This window comes from Cricetulus griseus, chromosome 2, assembly GCF_003668045.3.
Source record: "Cricetulus griseus strain 17A/GY chromosome 2, alternate assembly CriGri-PICRH-1.0, whole genome shotgun sequence".
NCBI classification, from domain to species: Eukaryota; Metazoa; Chordata; class Mammalia; order Rodentia; family Cricetidae; genus Cricetulus; species Cricetulus griseus.
The window spans coordinates 444,382,338-444,401,431 of NC_048595.1; the positions used below are offsets into that span (position 1 = coordinate 444,382,338).

A 19,094-nucleotide genomic window follows, 5' to 3' on the forward strand; every position below is an offset into this window, starting at 1 on the left:
CTGTGATGCTGCGCTCAGTCAGTGAACATCACAGGCTGATCCTTTCTTTCCTTCTTTCTTTCTTTCTTGCAGATAAGGCCCTTCAGAGAAGCCTATTAGGAACCAGCCCCACCCCATCTGTCACTCAGGTTCACTCCAGAGTGGAGAAAAGGAGGAGGAAGGAAGAGAACAGAGAAAGGAAGAGGAGAGGAACCGCTCTTTGCTTTCTATGACCCCAAGGGAGAGAGTGATTTCTAGGCCATTTCTAAAGGCTTCCATCACCACCCGCCTCCCGTACGCAGAGAAGAAAGGATCTCAGACAAAAAACAGGGAGCAGTGGTCTGGGGCAGGGGTCAAAGTAAAGCCCTAGCTTTGAAGACTTGCCTCTTCTAAAGTAAGTTAAAAAGACACCGGAGGTCACTGGGAGGTCAAAGGTCAACCAAAGCCAATGACCTAAAATATGGAGATGATGGCACCTGTGCCTTTATCCACCACCAGACAGTCTCATCTTGGCTTCCTGGCTTCAGTCTGAGGTGGGCATAGGTGATGTGAAGGCCTGTAGCCTGACAGAGTGGATTGTGAGAAAGAGGGGTGCAGTGTCTGTGGGTGGCTTCACTCTACAGGGAGGTGCATGGGGCAGCAGACACACTTCCAGAAGAGCCTGTGAGGGACTAAGGCAATGGGGTGGAAGGTTTATAGAAGTAAGAGGAGGGGTGGGGCATGGTGAGGAGCCAGGTGGTCTGCAGGCCTGATGGGCCCAACAGGGAGCTAACAGCCTTATCTGGAAAGCTCAGCTTAGGCTGCAGCTATAACAGCAAGAGGGCCAGGAAGAGACACTAGGGAGCCAAGCAAGACCAGGGCCAGAGGGAAAGAGGCACTCCAGGGGGGAAGGAGCTGTCACATGGGTGCATGGAGTCCACAGTTCTCTTGGTCAAGACCCAGCAGCTCAGCAGTTGACAGGAAACAACTCAAAAACATAACCCAAACATCAGCTGCACAAGTTGGCTCCTCACAACAAACCAGACCTATATTCAAAGAGACTGCAAATCTAAGGCCAAGCTGGATTGCAGAATGAGTTCAAGGTCAGCTTGAGTGACTCGGAAAGACCCTCTCTCCATCCCCCACGGAGGGCATCAACCTCCCTGGAGAGCAGAGGGGGATAGAGTGGAGGCTTGCCTACCATCGAGGTGCTCCAAACCTACACCACAAGGAGATGTCCCAATGTGCCCACATGGATACTAACGTCCAAAATATGGACTGTCGAGTGAGACAAGAATGTGGAATCATTGAAGTGTTTATTGATGGCTGAAACACCATGACCACTTTGCAAAGCAGTTTGGAAGGTTCTTAGGAAAATGATTGCACACTTATATTTGTAACTAGCATTCTCACTCTTAGGTATTTGTCCAAGTGTGAATAAAACTGTGTGTGTGTGTGTGTGTGTGTGTGTGTGTGTGTGTGTGTGTGTGTGTGTGTGTGTGTGATGGTGGTGGCACACACCTTTAATCCCAGCACTTGGAAGGCAGAGGCAAGCAGATCTTTGAGTTCAAGGTCAGTCTGGTCTACAAAGTGAGTTACAGGACAGCCAGGGCTATACAGAGAAACCCTGTCTTGAAAACACAAAACAAACAGACAAACAAAAAACCAGGCATCTCCTGAAATGCTGTCCAAACACAAGCTGGAAAATATGTGCTTTTAATATATCTGAAAGTAGTACATAACTCAAAATAGGAAAATGGAGGGGAAAGTCTAAACTCATTCTTGCAGTTTTCAAACCACACACGGATTATGTAATGCTTGGGGGAGTCCTAATGGGATAGAGTGTAAAACATCTAAAACAATGGTCTGGAAATAAGATGATGTTTTTGGTTTTAAAAATATCCTGCCATGGGGCTGGAGAGATGGCTCAGAGGTTAAGAGCACTGACTGCTCTTCCAAAGGTCCTGAGTTCAATTCCCAGCAACCACATGGTGGCTCACAACCATCCATTATGAGATCTAGTACCCTCTTATGATGTGCAGATATACATGGAAGCAGAATGTTGTATACATAATAAATAAATAAAAAGAAAAAAATATCCTTCCAATCCAAATGAAGGCCAGAAGTGAGGGGACAATGCTGGACGGTGGGGTCAGCGTAGCACACACAAGGCAAGACTTGATCCCAAATGTGTTTCTACTAACACCAAACCTGCCTGGTCAAAAGCAGGTGAGAAATCATTAGCCAAACATGTGATTTTAAATTTTCCAGTAGCAGCACCACAAAAAGTAAAAATCTGGGTAAGATTCTATTTTTGTTTTTTTGTTTGTTTGTTTGTTTGTTTGTTTGATTTTTTGAAGAAAGGGACTCAAGTATCCCAGGATGGTCTTGAGTGAAGGAGCCTGGGATGAACTTAAACTTCTGCTCCTCCTGACTCCAGCTCCTAGGTCACAGGCATCTATGCCATCTGGTTTATGTGGTACTGTCAATCATACCTGAAGCTTTGTGAGTGCTGCAAGAGCACTCTACCAAATGGGCTGCATCTCCCGTCCTGAGGGGGAACTCATTTTAATACAGCATTTATGTTTTGCTCAACCTTTCCAAAGTATCACTTATAAATAAATATACCTGATATTCAAAGCTTTTCAGATATTTTGCTTTTTTTTAAATAAATCTTTGTGCTCTGGTGTGGGGGAGCTGAGGGTCTAGCTCAGTAGAGCATGTTCCCTCGAGTGTGTAAGGCCCTGGGCTCCACCCCAATGCTACCATAATAAAGAACCTGGTGTGTGCTCTCCATTTACAGAACTCCTTGTTTTGGAGAGGGGAATCTCAACCATTCAGCAGACACCAGCATGATGGTTTTCGACCTCTGTATGGGACAAGGCAGATCTAACTGTCCAGTGACCATTACTGAACTAAATTCAAATAAGCACACACACATTTTCAAAAAAAGAGAAGAAATATCTAAAATTATTTAAAATTATGGTGACGAATATACCACAGTGGAAATAATGTCCCTAAATTTCTATAACCTTATTAAATTTAGACCTTGGGTCATGAAATATTGAAGAGGGTTTTTGTTTGTTTGGGTTTTGGTTTTCTGTCTTTTATGGTTGTTTGTTTTTGATACAGGGTCTCTCTCTATATATAGGCCTAGCTGTCTTTGCGTTTGCTATATAAACCAATGTAGCTTCCAATTCACAGATATCCACCTGTCTCTGCCTCCCATGTGCTAGGATTAAACCTGCCCTGAAGGGATTATTTTTAAAGAGGGTCTATCAGTTCATTATAGTAAAAGAGCATAAGGCAAATACAATAAATCCAAGATTTTACTCATTAAATAAGTAATGAGTATACAGAGTATACAAATTTAAATTTTTTCAGTTGTGGTGAGATATTCTAACTTACCATGTTCGAACACCAGCAGAGTCAGCAGACAAAAAAAAAAAAAAAAAACCAACACTTTATTTTCAACTTAAAATAACACAAACATCAAAAATGTGTGACTCAGGAAACACTGTCAACAACTGCTGACATGTGTTTAAAAGCTGGCCTTGGGCCATGAGAGGTTCAGCAGGTAGAGAAACTTGCTATGAAAACCTAGTAACCAGGATTCCATTCCCTGAGCCCATGACAAATGTGGAACCAACTCTACAATGTTGTCCTTTGACCTTCATGTGAACAAACAGATTTTAAAAACAAACACTACAAAGTCAGCCTTGCTGGGTAGACATGGTGATAAAGGCCTGTAATCCCAGCTTTTTAGGAAGCTGGGCAGTATGACCACAAAGTCAAGATCTGCCTGTGTTACAGAGTGAGTTAAAGGCCAGTCTCAGAATAAGTAAAAAGAGGGCTGGGACTGTTGCTCAGTATTAGAGCATTTGCCTTGCACAAACAAGGCCCTACGTTTGATCTTTAGCAACACAAAAGTAAGAACAAGAGAGAGAGAGAGAGAGAGAGAGAGAGAGAGAGAGAGAGAGAGAGAGAGAGAAATAAAGGAAGGAAGGAAGGAAGGAAGGAAGGAAGGCAGAAAGAAAGAAAGAAAGAAAGAAAGAAAGAAAGAAAGAAAGAAAGAGAAAGAAAAAACCTGATCATAGTCTAGGTCATAACACAAGTCACAGCCAACTTAAAGCACCAAAATCATGCAAATTAAGCAAGCACACAGGAAATCAGTAGCAAAAAGCCAGCAAAAGCCAGTCTGAACATGAAAAGCAATAGATATGACAAGGAACCATGGGTCAAAAAAGCAATCAGAGCAGAAATTAAAATGCACTTTGAACTGAATGGAAATGACAATATGAGGAAATCAAAACTGTGGAACACAGAGCCAGAGAGTATATCTGACAAAAAGAGGGCAGGCAGTAAGTGAGAAAAGCTTTGGAAGTCACTAGAGGCAGGGGTGCACTGGGAGGGTGGACAGGAAGACACTGATGCTAACAAAGAACCAAATGGACAGATAAGCTGGACCAAAAGCCGATTCTCTGAGGGAAACAAATAACAAAACTGATAAACACCTGGTAAGGGGTGAGGGACTGTATGATAGGCTGTCTGGCTCTTTGTTAGGAAGGAACTACTCCCACCCACAATGAAACGCATTGCTATTAGCAAGGATCACTAGCAACACCAAGTGTTCACAGGGATGCCAACTGGCATCCCGCAGCCATGGGTGGGAGACAAAACATCACAGACAGGGAGCATTAAGACACACACACACCCCAGGCTACACTTAGAAGTTTCCCTAGGGAAATGAAAATCTACATTTAATATTTACATGCACACACAAAACCAAACTAAACATGCGTGCCCAGCAGCTTTATTCACAATTGCCCCAAACAGGAAGCAGTCTAAAGGACTTCCGGTCAAGCTGTGGTGGCTTCATACCATGGAGACTTCAGTAACCAAAGGAAAACAGAACAGTGGGCCATGGGGCTGGATCTGCCCTGTGGGCCAAGAGGAAGACACTGGACCCAGGGCTCCACATTGTGGTCCTCTCTTGCAAAGGCACAATTACAGGCAGAAGCTTAGCCATGGCTGGGACTGGAAGGGACACTGACTACAAAGGCATGGGGCAGTGACGCAGGGTGAGAGAGCCATTTTGTACCCAAGCACACAAACCTATACTTGTTGAAACTTTCAAAACTTTCTAGTAATAGAGTGCATATAATTGTGAATTATATATAATACATTAAGGGGTAGAAAGTCATGTGTATTTTTTTCCTTGGGTGGGGAGGAACGTTTTAAAATGATATATGTGTGAGAAAGACCCATTTTATATATTAAAACTAAACATTTATGTTTGTTTTTTTTGGTTTTGTTTGTTTGTTTGTTTGGTTGGTTGGTTTTCGAGACAGGGTTTCTCTGTGGCTTTGGAGCCTGTCCTGAAACTAGCTCTTGTAGACCAGGCTGGTCTCAAACTCACAGAGATCCACCTGCCTCTGCCTCCCGAGTGCTGGGATTAAAGGTGTGTGCCACCAACATCCGGCTCATTTATGATATTTTTAATTCAAAAGATACATAACTTGATAACATCCTTCTGGGAATAGATAGGTGCATTTTTAAATTTTTTTTTATATCCTTCCTATTGGTAGTATTATAGTCACTAAAATAAGAAAGCTACTTCTACTTAAACTTTTCCAGAACCTAAATATCTTTTTCTCCAGTGGCCTAGATAACAGCTGCACCCACTCCTCTCCCAAACACAGGAAGGCCCCACCTGACATAAACACACAGAAGCCCACCCTCACATGTGTGTTCACACGGCAGCCTTGCCCTTGGTGAACACACAGCAGCCTCCCCTCAGGAACATGTAGAGGCTCCTCACAAACACACAGTAACCCTGTCCCTCACATGAACACACAACAGCCCAACCCTCGTGAACACATTGTGTCCTATCTATCACATGAACACAGGATCTCCTCACCTGGAATAACTTTGTTTTCATGAACATGGTGCCATAGCCTTCTCGTTGGCTGAGGTAAAACAAGCCCGTGAAACTGGAGCCATTCGGCCATGTGTAGGTGCCCACACCGTGGCAATGGTCCCGGTAAAACTGCCCACGGTAGGTCTGTGGAGTGAAGAGGTCAGTGAGCCTCCTATCTGGGAGAAGCCACTTCCCTCTGGAACCTCAACCCTGGCAGGTAACTGCTAAGCCAGGCCACCACACCTGGCCGGGCTGTGATGGGCTTCTTGTGTAACCCAGACACAAGGCTTCTTTCAGTCCAGGTGAACAATGTGATAACTGGGATTGGTCACTCAAAATACCCAGAGAGGTCTCCAGGCAACTCGCTCTATTAGTCCACCCTCCATGCCCTCTGCTCTGGTACGGACTTGGGTGGGGGGTGTCAGAATTGCCTGGAGCTTCTGCCAGGCCAGCACTCCTCCTAGGTTTGGCAGAGTGCTCTCCTTCAGGTAACAGAGGCCAGGCTGGCTGGAGGATACTTGCTGGTAGGGGACCCTGAGCCTGGTTGAGAACAAGGTAGGGTTAATAAATGGATACTCAGTGCTGGGTCCATTGTGAGCCTCTGTGCCCTTGTCCTGAGCCCTTCAGGTGACAATGTCAGGTGGGTGTTTCAAAGGGGACCAGAGAGGAAAGGAAGGTGTCACCCATCCCCCAGGCACTGTACTTGACCCATATGCTGTGAGGTGGCATCTCCCTCCTAAGGAAAGGCTGGGCCAGCAGCTCTTAGTTATGATTTCTCAAGAAGTCATGAACAATGAGCAAATGAGAAACAAGGTGAAGATTTGAGATACAAGCACACAGGTATAACCATCATCACGAGCCCCACATTGCCTCCTGACATCCCTGAGTTCCAGGACTGGGTTGGAGGCTTTGCCCACATCTGCTCCCATTTGGGGTCTTGGAGGACTCCTGCCCTTCTTCCCATCCCAATACCTCTTTTCTCCTAAGACCTCATCCTAAACAGCTGCTCTTTCCCCCACCATTGCTCTCCTCTGGACAAGTGTACCTTTAGTGATTTATACCCCTGTGTAATCCCCCTGCTCTGAAATGCTCCTACCAGAAAGAGTAGATAGCCGAAGTATGCCTACCTCTGTCCTGCCCCAAGCTACAGCTGCCTGGATCAACACAGCCTCCAGACTGGAGCTGGGCTCAGGGGACTTTAGCAACTAGGCTGAGAAATTCCTGTTCCTTCCACTGTTTCTTGAACAAACAGGAGGCACTAGATACTGGAGGGAGGACTAGACCAGGCAACCCCCAGCCTGGGGCACCAAGTCAGAGAAACCCTTGCCAGAGGGAGAGCCGCACTTGGAACAAAGGAGCAGAAGAGGAGCCCATGACCCCTGACATGCCAGGAGCAGCATCGAACGGGAAAGGTTCCCACACCAGGGCTCCTAGACTGCCTGTGGTAGTTTGAATGTAACTGGCCCCCATAACTTCATAGGGGGTGGCACTATTAGGAGGTGTGGCTTGTTGGAGGAAGTGTGTCACCGTGGGGGCAGGCTTTAAGATCTCTTTTGTTCAAGCTTTGTTCAGTGTGATCCTCAGACCATTTCCTATCCTGCCTACAAGAAGTAGGACTCCCAGCAACGCACCTGCCTGAATGCCATCATGCTCCCGCCATGATGATAATGGGGTGAACCTGTGGAACTGTAATCCAGCCCCCTAATTAAACGTTTTCTTTATAGGAGTTGCCATGGTCAAGGGGTCTTTTCACAGCAATAGAAACCCTAACTAAGACACTGCCCTAGCCTCATTCTCCAAGTCCTTTATCTGGACATGGATGGTAGGAAAATTGAACAACCACAAGTCTTCATAACACTGATGACCCAGCCAGGCTTCCAGACACAGTGCACCCCCAGCTTTGCTGCACACTGAGCTATTGTATTCAACCAGTGATACCAAAAGCACAAATAAATTTGGTCATGGGCCCCAGTTGTGGATCCCCACCTCCAAGAAGTCTTCACTTAGGTCCTGGGCATAGCCTAGCATGGGGGCCTATGTGCATCTTGTAGTTAAGAACATCCTTTTGAGGGCATGGAGGTGTTCAGGCTTGGACACCTCTTTCAGATGACTTTAGGGTTTAGTTAAAATAGATAGTTAGGATGTGACATAAACAGATTGTTGTATCTGTTTCTTATATTTTACCTTTATGATTGTTAATTTTGGATACTTTAAACTGTTAAGTTTTAATTCTTTTTTAGACTAAAAGGGGAATTGTAGGGGAAGCTGTAGCCACGCCTACTTAGGGGCTGGTTACAGGTGTGCCTGACCACGCCCTCACAAGCTTGCGAGGGCGTGGTCAGGGGGACGTAGGGTGACTGCATTTGCTCTTTTGCTTTCACTTTGGTACTTGCCGTACAGACTGCTGCCACACTGGCTGGCTAGGTCGCTCTGTAAGTAAGGCTTTTCCCTATTAAATACCCTTATATTTCTACCTGACTCCATATGTTACCTAACTACTGTTGTTTTGCCAAACTGGTATGTTGTCAAGCTGCCTTCTCAGTGTTTATATTTACATCCATTGATTAGTGCTGCCCTCAACCTGGGTCAGAGAACCTTCTTTCTGTAGCTGTCATCAGTCAGTGCGGAGATTCCTAACTGGTCAAGGTGCTGAGAATAAGTGATTGAGAAGAATGCAGCCCTAGATGGGACGTCTGTATCTATCTCCCACCTCCAGGGCTCAGGGGATGTTGTAGAAGAAGTGGGGAGAGAATTTCTGGACATGGCATGGCTGTTACACTCGGGAGCTCACAGCATTTGTGGCTACCTGCACAAGACCTGCTTAGGATTCTACAGCGGATGGGGGGGGGGGGCTCACAAGGTCCCACCCCTAGCTGGAGAGCTATTTGTTGGCAGTCAATGGCTGCTGGGGTTGATAAAGTCCATTTCCTCCGGGGGTGTGGCTGCTGGTAGGTTGCACATGCTCCGGTGGAGGGTCTCACACCAATGCAAATGGGAGGCGCATCAACTGGACTCGGTAAACTATTTTTTAAGGGAGAGGACATTAAGATGGGAAGGGGAGGTGCTAGGTAGGTTGGAGAGAGTGGAGAGTGGGGTAAATATGCTCAAGGTAAATTCTGTATATGTATGAAACTGTCAAAGAATAAAAATATTTTAAATACCTGGGCGTTGGTGGCACAGGCCTTTAATCCCAGCACTCGGGAGGCAGAGGTAGGAGGATCTCTGTGAGTTCGAGGCCAGCCTGATCTCCAGAGCGAGTGCCAGGATAGGCTCCAAAGCTAAACGGAGAAACCCTGTCTCAAAAAACAAAAACAAATATTTTAAATAATAAAACATTCACGCAGGATAAGAAATGATCTTCTTCGGTCACAGCTTTCCCAACCCCACCCATGATCCCCAGGAAACCATGACATGACATCACCTTTGCAGACATGCGCAGAGAGGTCCTCTGGGATTCTTCTGTGGAAAGCCTGAACCCTATCCCGCAACACCTGCTCACAGGAGAAAGGCCCCTACTGAAGCCGCCTACCTCGCCTGTGGGCCAAGAGAACTCGCCAAATCCAAGCTTCATGTCGAGTCCGAAGTCCCCTTTGTACACAGAGCCATCCTGCCACTCCTGCACCCCTTGTGTGATCCGGATGTAGGTCTCCTTCAGGTCCTGCTTTCTCTGGGAGCCTTCAGACTCCTCCTCATCCTCTCTAGGATCCGATGAAGAGTTCCTAGAAAGACAGGGAGCTAAAGGAAGAGCGACTAGGATGTCGTGAGAGTGACTACGTGCAGAGCACTGCCCCGCCACCTCATGTTGCTCTCTAGATAACCCCAAGGCTCCGGATTTCCCCCAAAGGGGCACTGGGGCATAGGAGACGCCGTGGTTGTAGGGTTGCACAGGAAATGAACTGTGCAGGAAGGGTACAAACTGACAAGAGTAAATGTGCCCAGGTCATAGGACCAGTCAGTCCCTCTAGCTATGTCCAGACAGATTGCCCATGGCACAGTCGTCCCTCCTGAGCTGGCAGTACCAGCCCCAGGTTGGGCAAGAAACAGACACTCAAACACACAAGTAGACCTAGGAAAAGTCTGAGAGTAGCGGAGAGGCAGCAAACTGACAGACAAATGGACAGACACCAGATGCATGAACCGCAGCAGAGAGGGGCATCCAAGGTAGGTTTGCCTCCCTCTCGCCCTTGTGCTCTCAAGGGATGAGTCGTTACTTAGACAAGGGTCTCAGCCTAAGCCCATAACACCCCCCTTCTCAGGCTCCTCTCAGCTCTCTTGGGATGCTGGGTGCCAATGCCTCTGCTCTGGAGACCAATCCCAATGTTTGGCTGGTGGTTAGATTGGACAGCACACAACATGGGACCCCTCAGATCCTGTGATGATTAACCTCAGCTGTCAACTTGACTTCATCTGGAATCAACTAAAACCCAAGCAGTTGGGCACACCTGTGAAGGATTTTTTTGGGTTGGATCATTTGAGGAGAGAAGATTCATGCTAAATCTGGGCCACACTGTCTGGAAGCTGCTAGGACATGGCAGGAAGGAGCTTTTGTTTCTGCTTTTTTTGCCCTCACTCTTGCTGGCAAGTTCATCTATCCTGCTTGCTGAGACATTCCTGTTACCAGATGTTATAACAAATACCAAACATCAGCAGAAACATCCAACCCTGTGGCCTGAACAACTACCAGATTCTTGGCCATTCTTTGAGGAGACCAAATTGTTGGAATACTCAGATCACAGCCTGTAAGCCACTTTAATAATCATATATGTATTGTATATGTATTGTAGTATTATACATTGCTGTAGAATAATCCCTTTGTACACCGTGAAAATTTGTCACTCAGATCAGTTTAATAAAAAGCTGATTGGCCAGGAGCCAGGCAGGAATTATAGGTGGCATAACCAAACTAGAATGATGGAAAGAAAAAGGGTAGAGTCAGAAGAGATGCCAGCCAGCCGCTGAGGAAGGAGGAGGTGTAGAAAATGAGCCATGAGCCATGTGACAAAGCATAGATAAGAAATATAGGTTGATTTATATGTAAGAGTTAGGTAGTAATAAGCCTGAGCTATCAGTCGAGCATTTATAATTTATATGTAGTCTCCAAGTCAGTTTCTAGGGAAGCAGCTGCCGGTTGTTTGAGAACAGGCAGTTGGGACAGGAAACTACAAATGGCACCCACCATCTGGCGTAGATACACTTAAGACCTGAAAAAACTTTTTAAAAGATCCTAAACACACAAAACCGGAGTCAGACTCAGCTTCCTAGTCTCATAGCCTTGTGCCAGCTGCAATGCAGAGACATGTCTCCCCACAGTTACCTGCGACATGGAGTTGGCGGCCAACAACCATGAGCTAAGTGTTGTGGCAGGTTCCCACAGTCTGTCACATGGGCCACACACAGTACAGAGAGAGGCTTCTCTCTCCAGCCACTGCCTGCAGGCTTGAGAGCTCCCCCAGCACTAGATGGCAGATTTAGGAGTTTTGCTCATGCAGACAGAAAAGAATTCAGATACACAGAAAAGACAGATTCAGGTGCGGGGGTAGGGGGGGGAGGCCTCTAAATGGGTTACAGTGTGTTTAAAATATACTTGGAAGATAAAAGAAAAAGGGTAGAGAAAGTTCTTCAAAAGGAATAAAGTAATATAAAAGAAAAAAGCTATGTAAAGATGGGAAATACAAAGAGAGTCTGGATCATATATATATACATATATATATGTATATGCATACATAATTTATTCTGTAAGTTCTGTTTCTTTGGAGAACTCTGACTAACACAGCCCTCACCCAGTCCACCAGCCAGCCCTTGAGTGCCTATTAAGGGCGACTGAGCCTAAGCTCAGCATCTACCCAATAAAGAATCCCACTTCAAGAAGACAAAACCCACATTTGGTGTATTATATAGACAGAAAGAAGTCAAGAAGGACAGACACCCAGACTATCATGAGGAAGAAGGCACTGCTGTGGTGTTGTGAATTCTTCGCTGTCCTTTTTCTCTCTCCAACAGGTCTTCTGGTGGCCCATACTAGCCTCAGACTTACTATACAGCCAAGGATAAGCTAGCACTTCTAATCCTCCTGCCTGTGCCTCCCAGGTGTAGAACTGCAGGCATCACTACCATGACAGGTTTGTGCAGTGCTGGGATTCGAATCCAGGGTTTTGTGCATTCTAGACAAACAACTGAGCCACGTCCCAACTCTGAGATGTAAATTCTTAGGTTAGACTCCTAAACACCAGTGCAGGTGGGGGTTTTAATCACAGACAAGGCTCTGCTGAGGCTCCTGGCTCTAGCAGCCCCTACTATGATCAACCGAGTAGTGGGAGAGCTATGCTGGTAACAAGATGGACAAGGGCCACTCCTGCAACTGCTAGAAGTGAATAGGATAATGCTGACAAGCCAAGAGCAGGCATGGAACTCCTGCTACTACTTGCCACCCTTTTTCCTCTTGGATTGGTATAACTGAGACTAGGCTAGGAAGGGTAAAGGAACCTTTAACGATGGAGGAGGAAGGGGAGGTCGAGGGGGAGGAGGAGGGGGGAGGAGGAGGAGGAGGAGGAGGAGGAGGAGGAGGAGGAGGAGGAGGGCAAGGAGGAGAAGTGTAGTAGTAGTAGTATGGGAGCCAGAGCCTCATTATGCAGCCCTACTTGGCCCGGATTGCCTTATGTAAGCCAGGCTGGTCCTGAACAGACACATCTGCATGCCACTGTCTCCCCAGTGCTGGGATTAAGGTAGGGTGCCACCACACCAGGCTCCCTTTAGCGATTTGTAAGGCCTGCCCCAATATTGCATTCTAGCTGACTCATTGCCCTTTGGTGCTGATTGCATCTTCCTGCCAGCGGGTCCCCTGCACCTTCTGGTGAAGAAGGTGTAGCTCTTCTCAGACTCCTGGCTCTCGGTTTCAGGAGACTGGCTACTTCGCCCCTCCAGACTTCTGGAGCCACTGGAGTCCAGAGTGACAAGGGAATGAAAGTCTTCCATGTCTCTTCTCTTCAAACCTAGAAGCAAATCTGTGTTCACAATTCGCCCTCAGGACTGAGGACAGTGGCAGCTGGGGGACCTGCACGCAGTCCCACCCGACTTGAGTGACCCTCTTCGGAGTCTCCAAGTAGACCCCCTCTAGCTCCTGAGGGCTCGCTGGCCTTCCTAGGGTGTTCCCTGGACCTTTCCTGAGCGGTCATCACCGCAAGGGCCGTCAAAAACCACATGGGATCTAGCCTCGCCCGCACACCCCTGGTCGCCCTCAGCAGACACACACCTTTGGCCTACACTGTCTCAGAGCGCACCAAGCGTGTAGAGCCACTACAGGAGCGCGTCACGTTGCCCTGGAGACGGTCACGCTCTCGGTGTGCTACCCAGCCAATCAGAGCCAGGTTGCGCTGACCCTCCCCCCGATCCGCCCCTGAACAAACCTCAGCCAATGCACGAGCGGAGCTGCGATTGCCACGCGGGCTCAACCACCGCCAATGCTCGAGCCCTTCTGGGTACGCAGGCTCCTCGTGTTAGCCCCACACTTCCAGTTAGCCTTCGGGCCAGAAGCTGCCAGCATTCGTAAGGAGAATGCTTGCCGAAAGACCCTGGGGCCAAGGCATGATTAAGACCATCTGACTGCCAAGCCCAATTTTATTCATTGTTCGCTCGCAAAGCCCTAGAATGCAACATTGTCCTAGCTGAGAGGCAGACGTCTAGAAAAGGGGCTTCTAGAACAGGGTTGCAGAGAGAATGCACTGGAGTGCATGTCCAGAGACACATTGAGGGGCTGGGTACCAATGTGCCCTGGACCGTGAGTGATGGGATGAGCTGCAGGTGGAAAGGCTGAGTCAAAACTCATGCCATGCTGAAATTTTATGTTCATGAGTGTATATACATGGACACTCAGCATACAAAGATCAAAAAGGAATATTTCCACAGTTTGTCATAAAGGTTCACCAGGCAGAGTGGCACAAGCCCCTCATCCCAGCACTATCCTGGCCACTGGATAAGACAGAAAAGACTTCCAGACCCCTTCTCATTCCCATTAGCCCAATGCCACTCCTGAGGCAGGAAAATCGCCTGGATCACAGAGTGAGACCTTGCCCACCCTTCCCAAGTTATTCAAAAGGAATGTTTTCATAATGTGTTAACATTCATTAAGAAAACCTAGTAACATTAGCTTTTTAAATTTTGGTGAGTTGGTAAACTTAGCAGATTCCATAGATTTGATAGTTGGAAACTGATCTCAGGCCAACTTGCTTTCAGCAAATTAGCGGCTTGCATTGCCAAAATGGGTTATCTGCAAACATGAAGGTGCCTACTGAGCCACTGCTGTTGCTATGGAATTCAGTGAATCACTGTCTGGGAATGAGGCTTTTTCTACTAAAACTGCTAAAGACTGAAAAATTAGCAAAGAAAATCACTTGAAATCACATATTAGACACAAGTTTGATATTTGGAAGCAATGGTGGGAAAAGTGAAAATGCAAAAGAACTCTCCTCTATTGCCAGTAAGGTGATTTTAAGTTCTCACAAAACTGGGAGGCAGACAGTACTGGCTGCCACTAATTATGTTTACCCATCGCCTGGCCCTAGCTCAAAACTGTCATTAGAGAAAAGCACATGGATATATGTGACATGTACTAAGTGAAAAACTCAATTCTTTAAGGAGTAGTGTGTGTGTGTGTGTGTGTGTGTGTGTGTGTGTGTGTGTGTGTGTTCACTCTTGTTTTAGCTGTGACTTGAAATAACTTAAGATTAACTAAATGATGAGTAAAACGTCAGCACATATGAAGCCATACCAAGACGGGCTTTCTGGGTCCACCCAAGTGTTTCTGATTTAACACATCTTCAGAAGGCCGGAGAACCAGCCAGCCTGGGCAGTTCCCAGATGATGATGATGATGATGATGGTAATTATGATGGTAATTATGATGATGATGATGCTACAATGTGGCCCACACTCGGGACCAGTGAGTGGTATGAAGAGGAGGGGCCTCAAAATCCAGACTGAAGGCAGACAGTTCTAAGTGCACACTGTCCCGTGTGTCTTCTCAGGGGCTTGAATGTTTTGCCTTCAACCTACAGTAACAATGTTTAAGACAGCAACGCATTATATCAAGACCCCTTTTATACTATTGCAAAAAAAAGTTCATAAAGAGTTCACCCATTGCATGCATACAGCCAATTATTCATGTAGTCTAGAACTGACTTGTCAACTCACACTAATGTTCAATCAGCACAAATTTCTAGGGTCAGGACTCAACTCTGGGTAGGCCCAGCTTCAAAAGTATGTTCCAACTACCCAGAGTACAGCACAGTCCAGGGGGAGACAGACTTGGTAAGCAACTCGAGCTCAGTAGAGTAGAGCATGAGATATCAAGCCGGAGGCTTTGAACAATATCCACCTCCAACACCCTCTAGGGAGGCTCAGGAACCCATCCCAGAGTAAGACTCTAAGTTTGGTTTCATTCAGTGGTCCCAAACTCTACCAAAGACTCCGTTTCTCCCAGCCCCTCTGCCTTTGCCCAAAGCTGTCTTCCATAATGAAAAGCCTTTGGAGTCCAGCTCCAAGATCCTCTTCAGGGTTCAGTCAGGACACTACAGCAAGCAAAAAGAAATTTTGTATCTGGCGGCAAATGAATTCTCTTATACATCCTGCTGTTTCAAACAAGTCTCTTTATTTTTCTAATTCTAATTCTCCTGACCTATTTCTAATTCCTCCTAGCTGCTGCTTCTAGCTTTTTTCCTCTTCTATTCTAAAAACTCCCCCCCCCTTTTAAAAGGAGGCTTAGGTGATAATAAAACAATCACAAGAGTTACATCTCATTGGTCCAAAGCTTCCTTTGGAAGGTGGTAAGGGCAGAGCCATTGCCATGGCAAGACAGAGTTTCAAGGTTTCAGGAGTAAGACTGCTTCCAGAGGGCAGATGCACAGTGCCCAGTGAGAGAAGCTTTGAGGCATAGGTCTTTTGTCAGCAGACCTGGCAAGCAAAGAACTGGCATGCTTAGGGTACTTTGTGTAGTAACCTTGGCTAGACATCTGTGACTCTGACCTTGTGCATAGCTGCAAAGCCCTAAACTTATAATCTATTTACAAAAGCCTTTATTATAGTTTGAACTTGCTCTGAGTTGAAAGTGGGCTAACTGTGTGCAGTTAGTCTAAGCAAAAGGAACAAGCAGGCTTTTAAGTGTCTATAGTCCTAGTGGAACAATTATATCTAGTTATGAAGCAAGTCCTAATATATTTTCCATATATCAAAGTTATATAAATGAAAAATCATTTTCCTGACTACCCACAGATATATGTGCCCAGTAAATGGAATATTTTCACAATATAAACATACATGCAGTGGGAAAACACCCAAAGTGATTCTTAGGGAAGAAATGAAGTGACCCATGAGAGGAATCACAGACAGGAGCAACTGGTTTACACAGCCAGTGACTCCACAGCCTTTCCAGGTGGGACTCTCTATTAGCGAATCACTCATCTGATAGGTTGGCCTGCTGAACACTAGTGATCACCTGCTGTATACTCCCACAGCAGTTCTCAGCACTTCCACGCTGGCCACTGGATAGGACAACAAAGCTTTCCAAACTCCTCATTCCCATTAGCCCAATCCCATTCCTGATGACATCTGTGGTGTATAGGTGAACTTTCTCTGTCCCGCCAGCCAGTTCTGTCCCACCAGCCAGCTCCCCAAATAACCATTAATTATGTTTGGCCAATAGCTTAGGCTTGTTACTAACTAGCTCTTACAACTTAAATGAACCCATATCCCTTATCTACACTCTACCACACAGCAGTACCTTTTTTCAGCACGGCATGTTCATCTCCTGCCTCCTCTGTGCCTGGCTGAAGACCCTGCCCTTCTTCACCCACAAGCTCTTTTTTGGCACTCTTTTTGTCTGCAAGTCCCAGCTATCCTCTACCTGCCTAGCTATTGGCCATTTAGCCTTTTATTAAACCAATCAGAAGGCACCTTGGCGAAGACACCCTTCACAGTGTCCAAAAGGATTATTCCGTAACAGTGCTGGTTTGAATATGAATGGTCCCTATGGATTCCTGTGCTTGAATGCTTGATCACCAGTTAATGGAACTGTTTGGAAAGGGTGTGGCTTTGTTGGGGAAGGTGTCACTGGGGATGGGATCTGCTGTTTCAAAAGCACTCCATATTCCTAGTTACTTTGCTCAACCCCCCCCCCGACACACACACACACACACTCCTCTCTGCCTATGATTTTTGTCTCAAAATGTAAGTTCTCAGCTGTTTCAGAGCCATTCTGCCTGTCTGGTCCATGCTTTCCTCCATGATGGTCATGGACTCCTCTATCCTCTGTGAGTCTGAGCCCCAAATTAAAAGCTTTGTTGTATAAGTTGCCTTGGTCATGGCATATTAGCACAGCAAAAGAAAAGTAACTAAAACACCATCACAAGGTATGAGGCTTCCCTGACACATGGGAGCATCCAGAGTTTGCTCCTGGAGCTGGGGATAGAGGAATGTACACTTGAGTGGGTGGGCTCCTATAAACTGAGCAGGAGGGAAGGAGGAGGAGGAGGAGGAGGAGGAGGAGGAGGAGGAGGAGGAGGAGGAGGGAAGAGGAGGAAGGGAGAGGAGGGGGAGGAGGAGGAAGGAAGAAGGAAGAAGAAAAAGAAAGAGGAGGAGGAGGAACTACATTTACTAAAGATTACACAAGGCTGACTGGACCATTAGAACACTGAGACTGGAGAGAACTGGAAAGTTACAAATCCAGAGTTAAATGATTGTGGACTCTCTTTAATCCTAATGAATAGCCACTCATTGTTCACATCTGGTTCTCACAAAAGCCAGCACTCCTCTGGAACTCCTGAGGCCAGTTCCCCTATACCAAAGGAGCCATTTTCTTATCACTTCAGAAGAGGCAAATGGCTGTCTGTGGTTCCCAGTAGCAGACCAAAGCACACGCTGGCGTCTAGGCTCCCTGTATCACAGGTACCTGTCACACATTTCAGGATCCATGGCTCCTCTCACGCTGTCCCTTACCAGAAACTTCTCCAGCTCAGGAGCTCTCCTCCCTGCCGGCTTCTCATTGTCCTTAGAACGCTGATATTTCAGCTAGGCTCCCTCTCTCCCCCATCTTTCTTGGTCCTCTTTTTCTGTCTTCCTCTCTTGGTCTCCCTCTCTTTCTCTCTTCTCATGGCCAAGTCCAGCCTGCTAACATGTTCAGTCTATTCTCTCTGCTCTAGACTCTTCCAGATGCCTCTGGCTGTACTCTTCCTCACATCTACGATAAAAAACCTTCTGCTGGGCAGTGGTGGCACAGCATTCCTTAATCCCAGAACTTGGGAAGCAGAGGCAGGAAGATTTCTGAGTTCAAAGCCAGCCTGATCTACAGAGGGAGTTCCAGGACAGTCAAGGCTACACAGAGAAACCCTGTCTTGAAAAACCAAAACAAACAAAAACCTTCTCCTTAACCATACTTGGAGCTGTCATGTTCTCAATTTATACACTAATAATCATTGACTATTGGATAGAACTGTTTTGAGTGCATTAACAGACTTCCCCCAATCTGTCTGGGCCCCAACATTTGGCACCATCTGTCCAGGCCCCACATTGAGAGGCCATCTGTCCAGTCCAGCCGATGTTTCAGGTCCATGCTTGGAAGGAGGAGTGTGAATTGAGGAAAGAAACAGACAAGAGATAGAGTCGGGAGGGCACCCAGTAAATACTGAGATCAGCCCCAAGTTTATTATTCCAAGTTCTTATATACCCTAATCAAAAAGGGAGAAGGCAGAAGACTTCTTTCTTACCATGATACAAGGAACAACAACAAAAAAAGTAATTACCTCCTTAACATCCAAAATATCAAGTAACCACACCCTAAACCAAATATCCTATTGTTAAGATATCCATTACTGGGGCTGGAGAGATGGCTCAGAGGTTAAGATCACTGGCTGCTCTCCCAGAGGTCCTGAATTCAATTCCCAGCAACTACATGGTGGCTCACAACCATCTTTAATGAGATCTGGTGCCCTCTTCTAGCATGCAGGCATAACGACATGTAGGCAGACCATTGTATACATAATAACTTTTTAAAAAAAGATATCCATTACCTGCACTTTAGGCCAAATACCCTGTTGTCTAGATAAGACATACAATAGCCACAACTTAGGCCAAACATAACTGTTGTTTAACCTTGAAGGAGCAATAACAGGATCTAACTTTCTGATTATGTCAAGATGGAACAGTGCTACTTCTATGGGTCTCCACAGCCA

General features: G+C 46.4%; 1 protein-coding gene across 7 annotated transcripts in view; it reads right to left on the minus strand.

The window, feature by feature from the left end:
• Ankmy1 (ankyrin repeat and MYND domain containing 1) overlaps positions 1-19,094 on the minus strand; it is a 46,627-nt gene that overhangs the window by 20,743 nt on the left and 6,790 nt on the right. For 5 of the 7 annotated variants that reach the window (XM_035441149.1, XM_035441148.1, XM_027397631.2 and 2 more), the window contains exons 2-3: positions 9,408-9,597; positions 5,879-6,022 (exon numbers count right to left, since the gene is read on the minus strand). In XM_035441149.1, the coding sequence (XP_035297040.1) occupies positions 5,879-6,022; positions 9,408-9,449 (186 nt within the window). In that variant the 5' untranslated portion in view covers positions 9,450-9,597. Of the gene's footprint in view, positions 1-5,878; positions 6,023-9,407; positions 9,598-12,722; positions 13,134-19,094 lie in introns of those variants that run through there. The other 2 variants (XM_027397633.2, XM_027397632.2) reach the window with 1 other exon arrangement.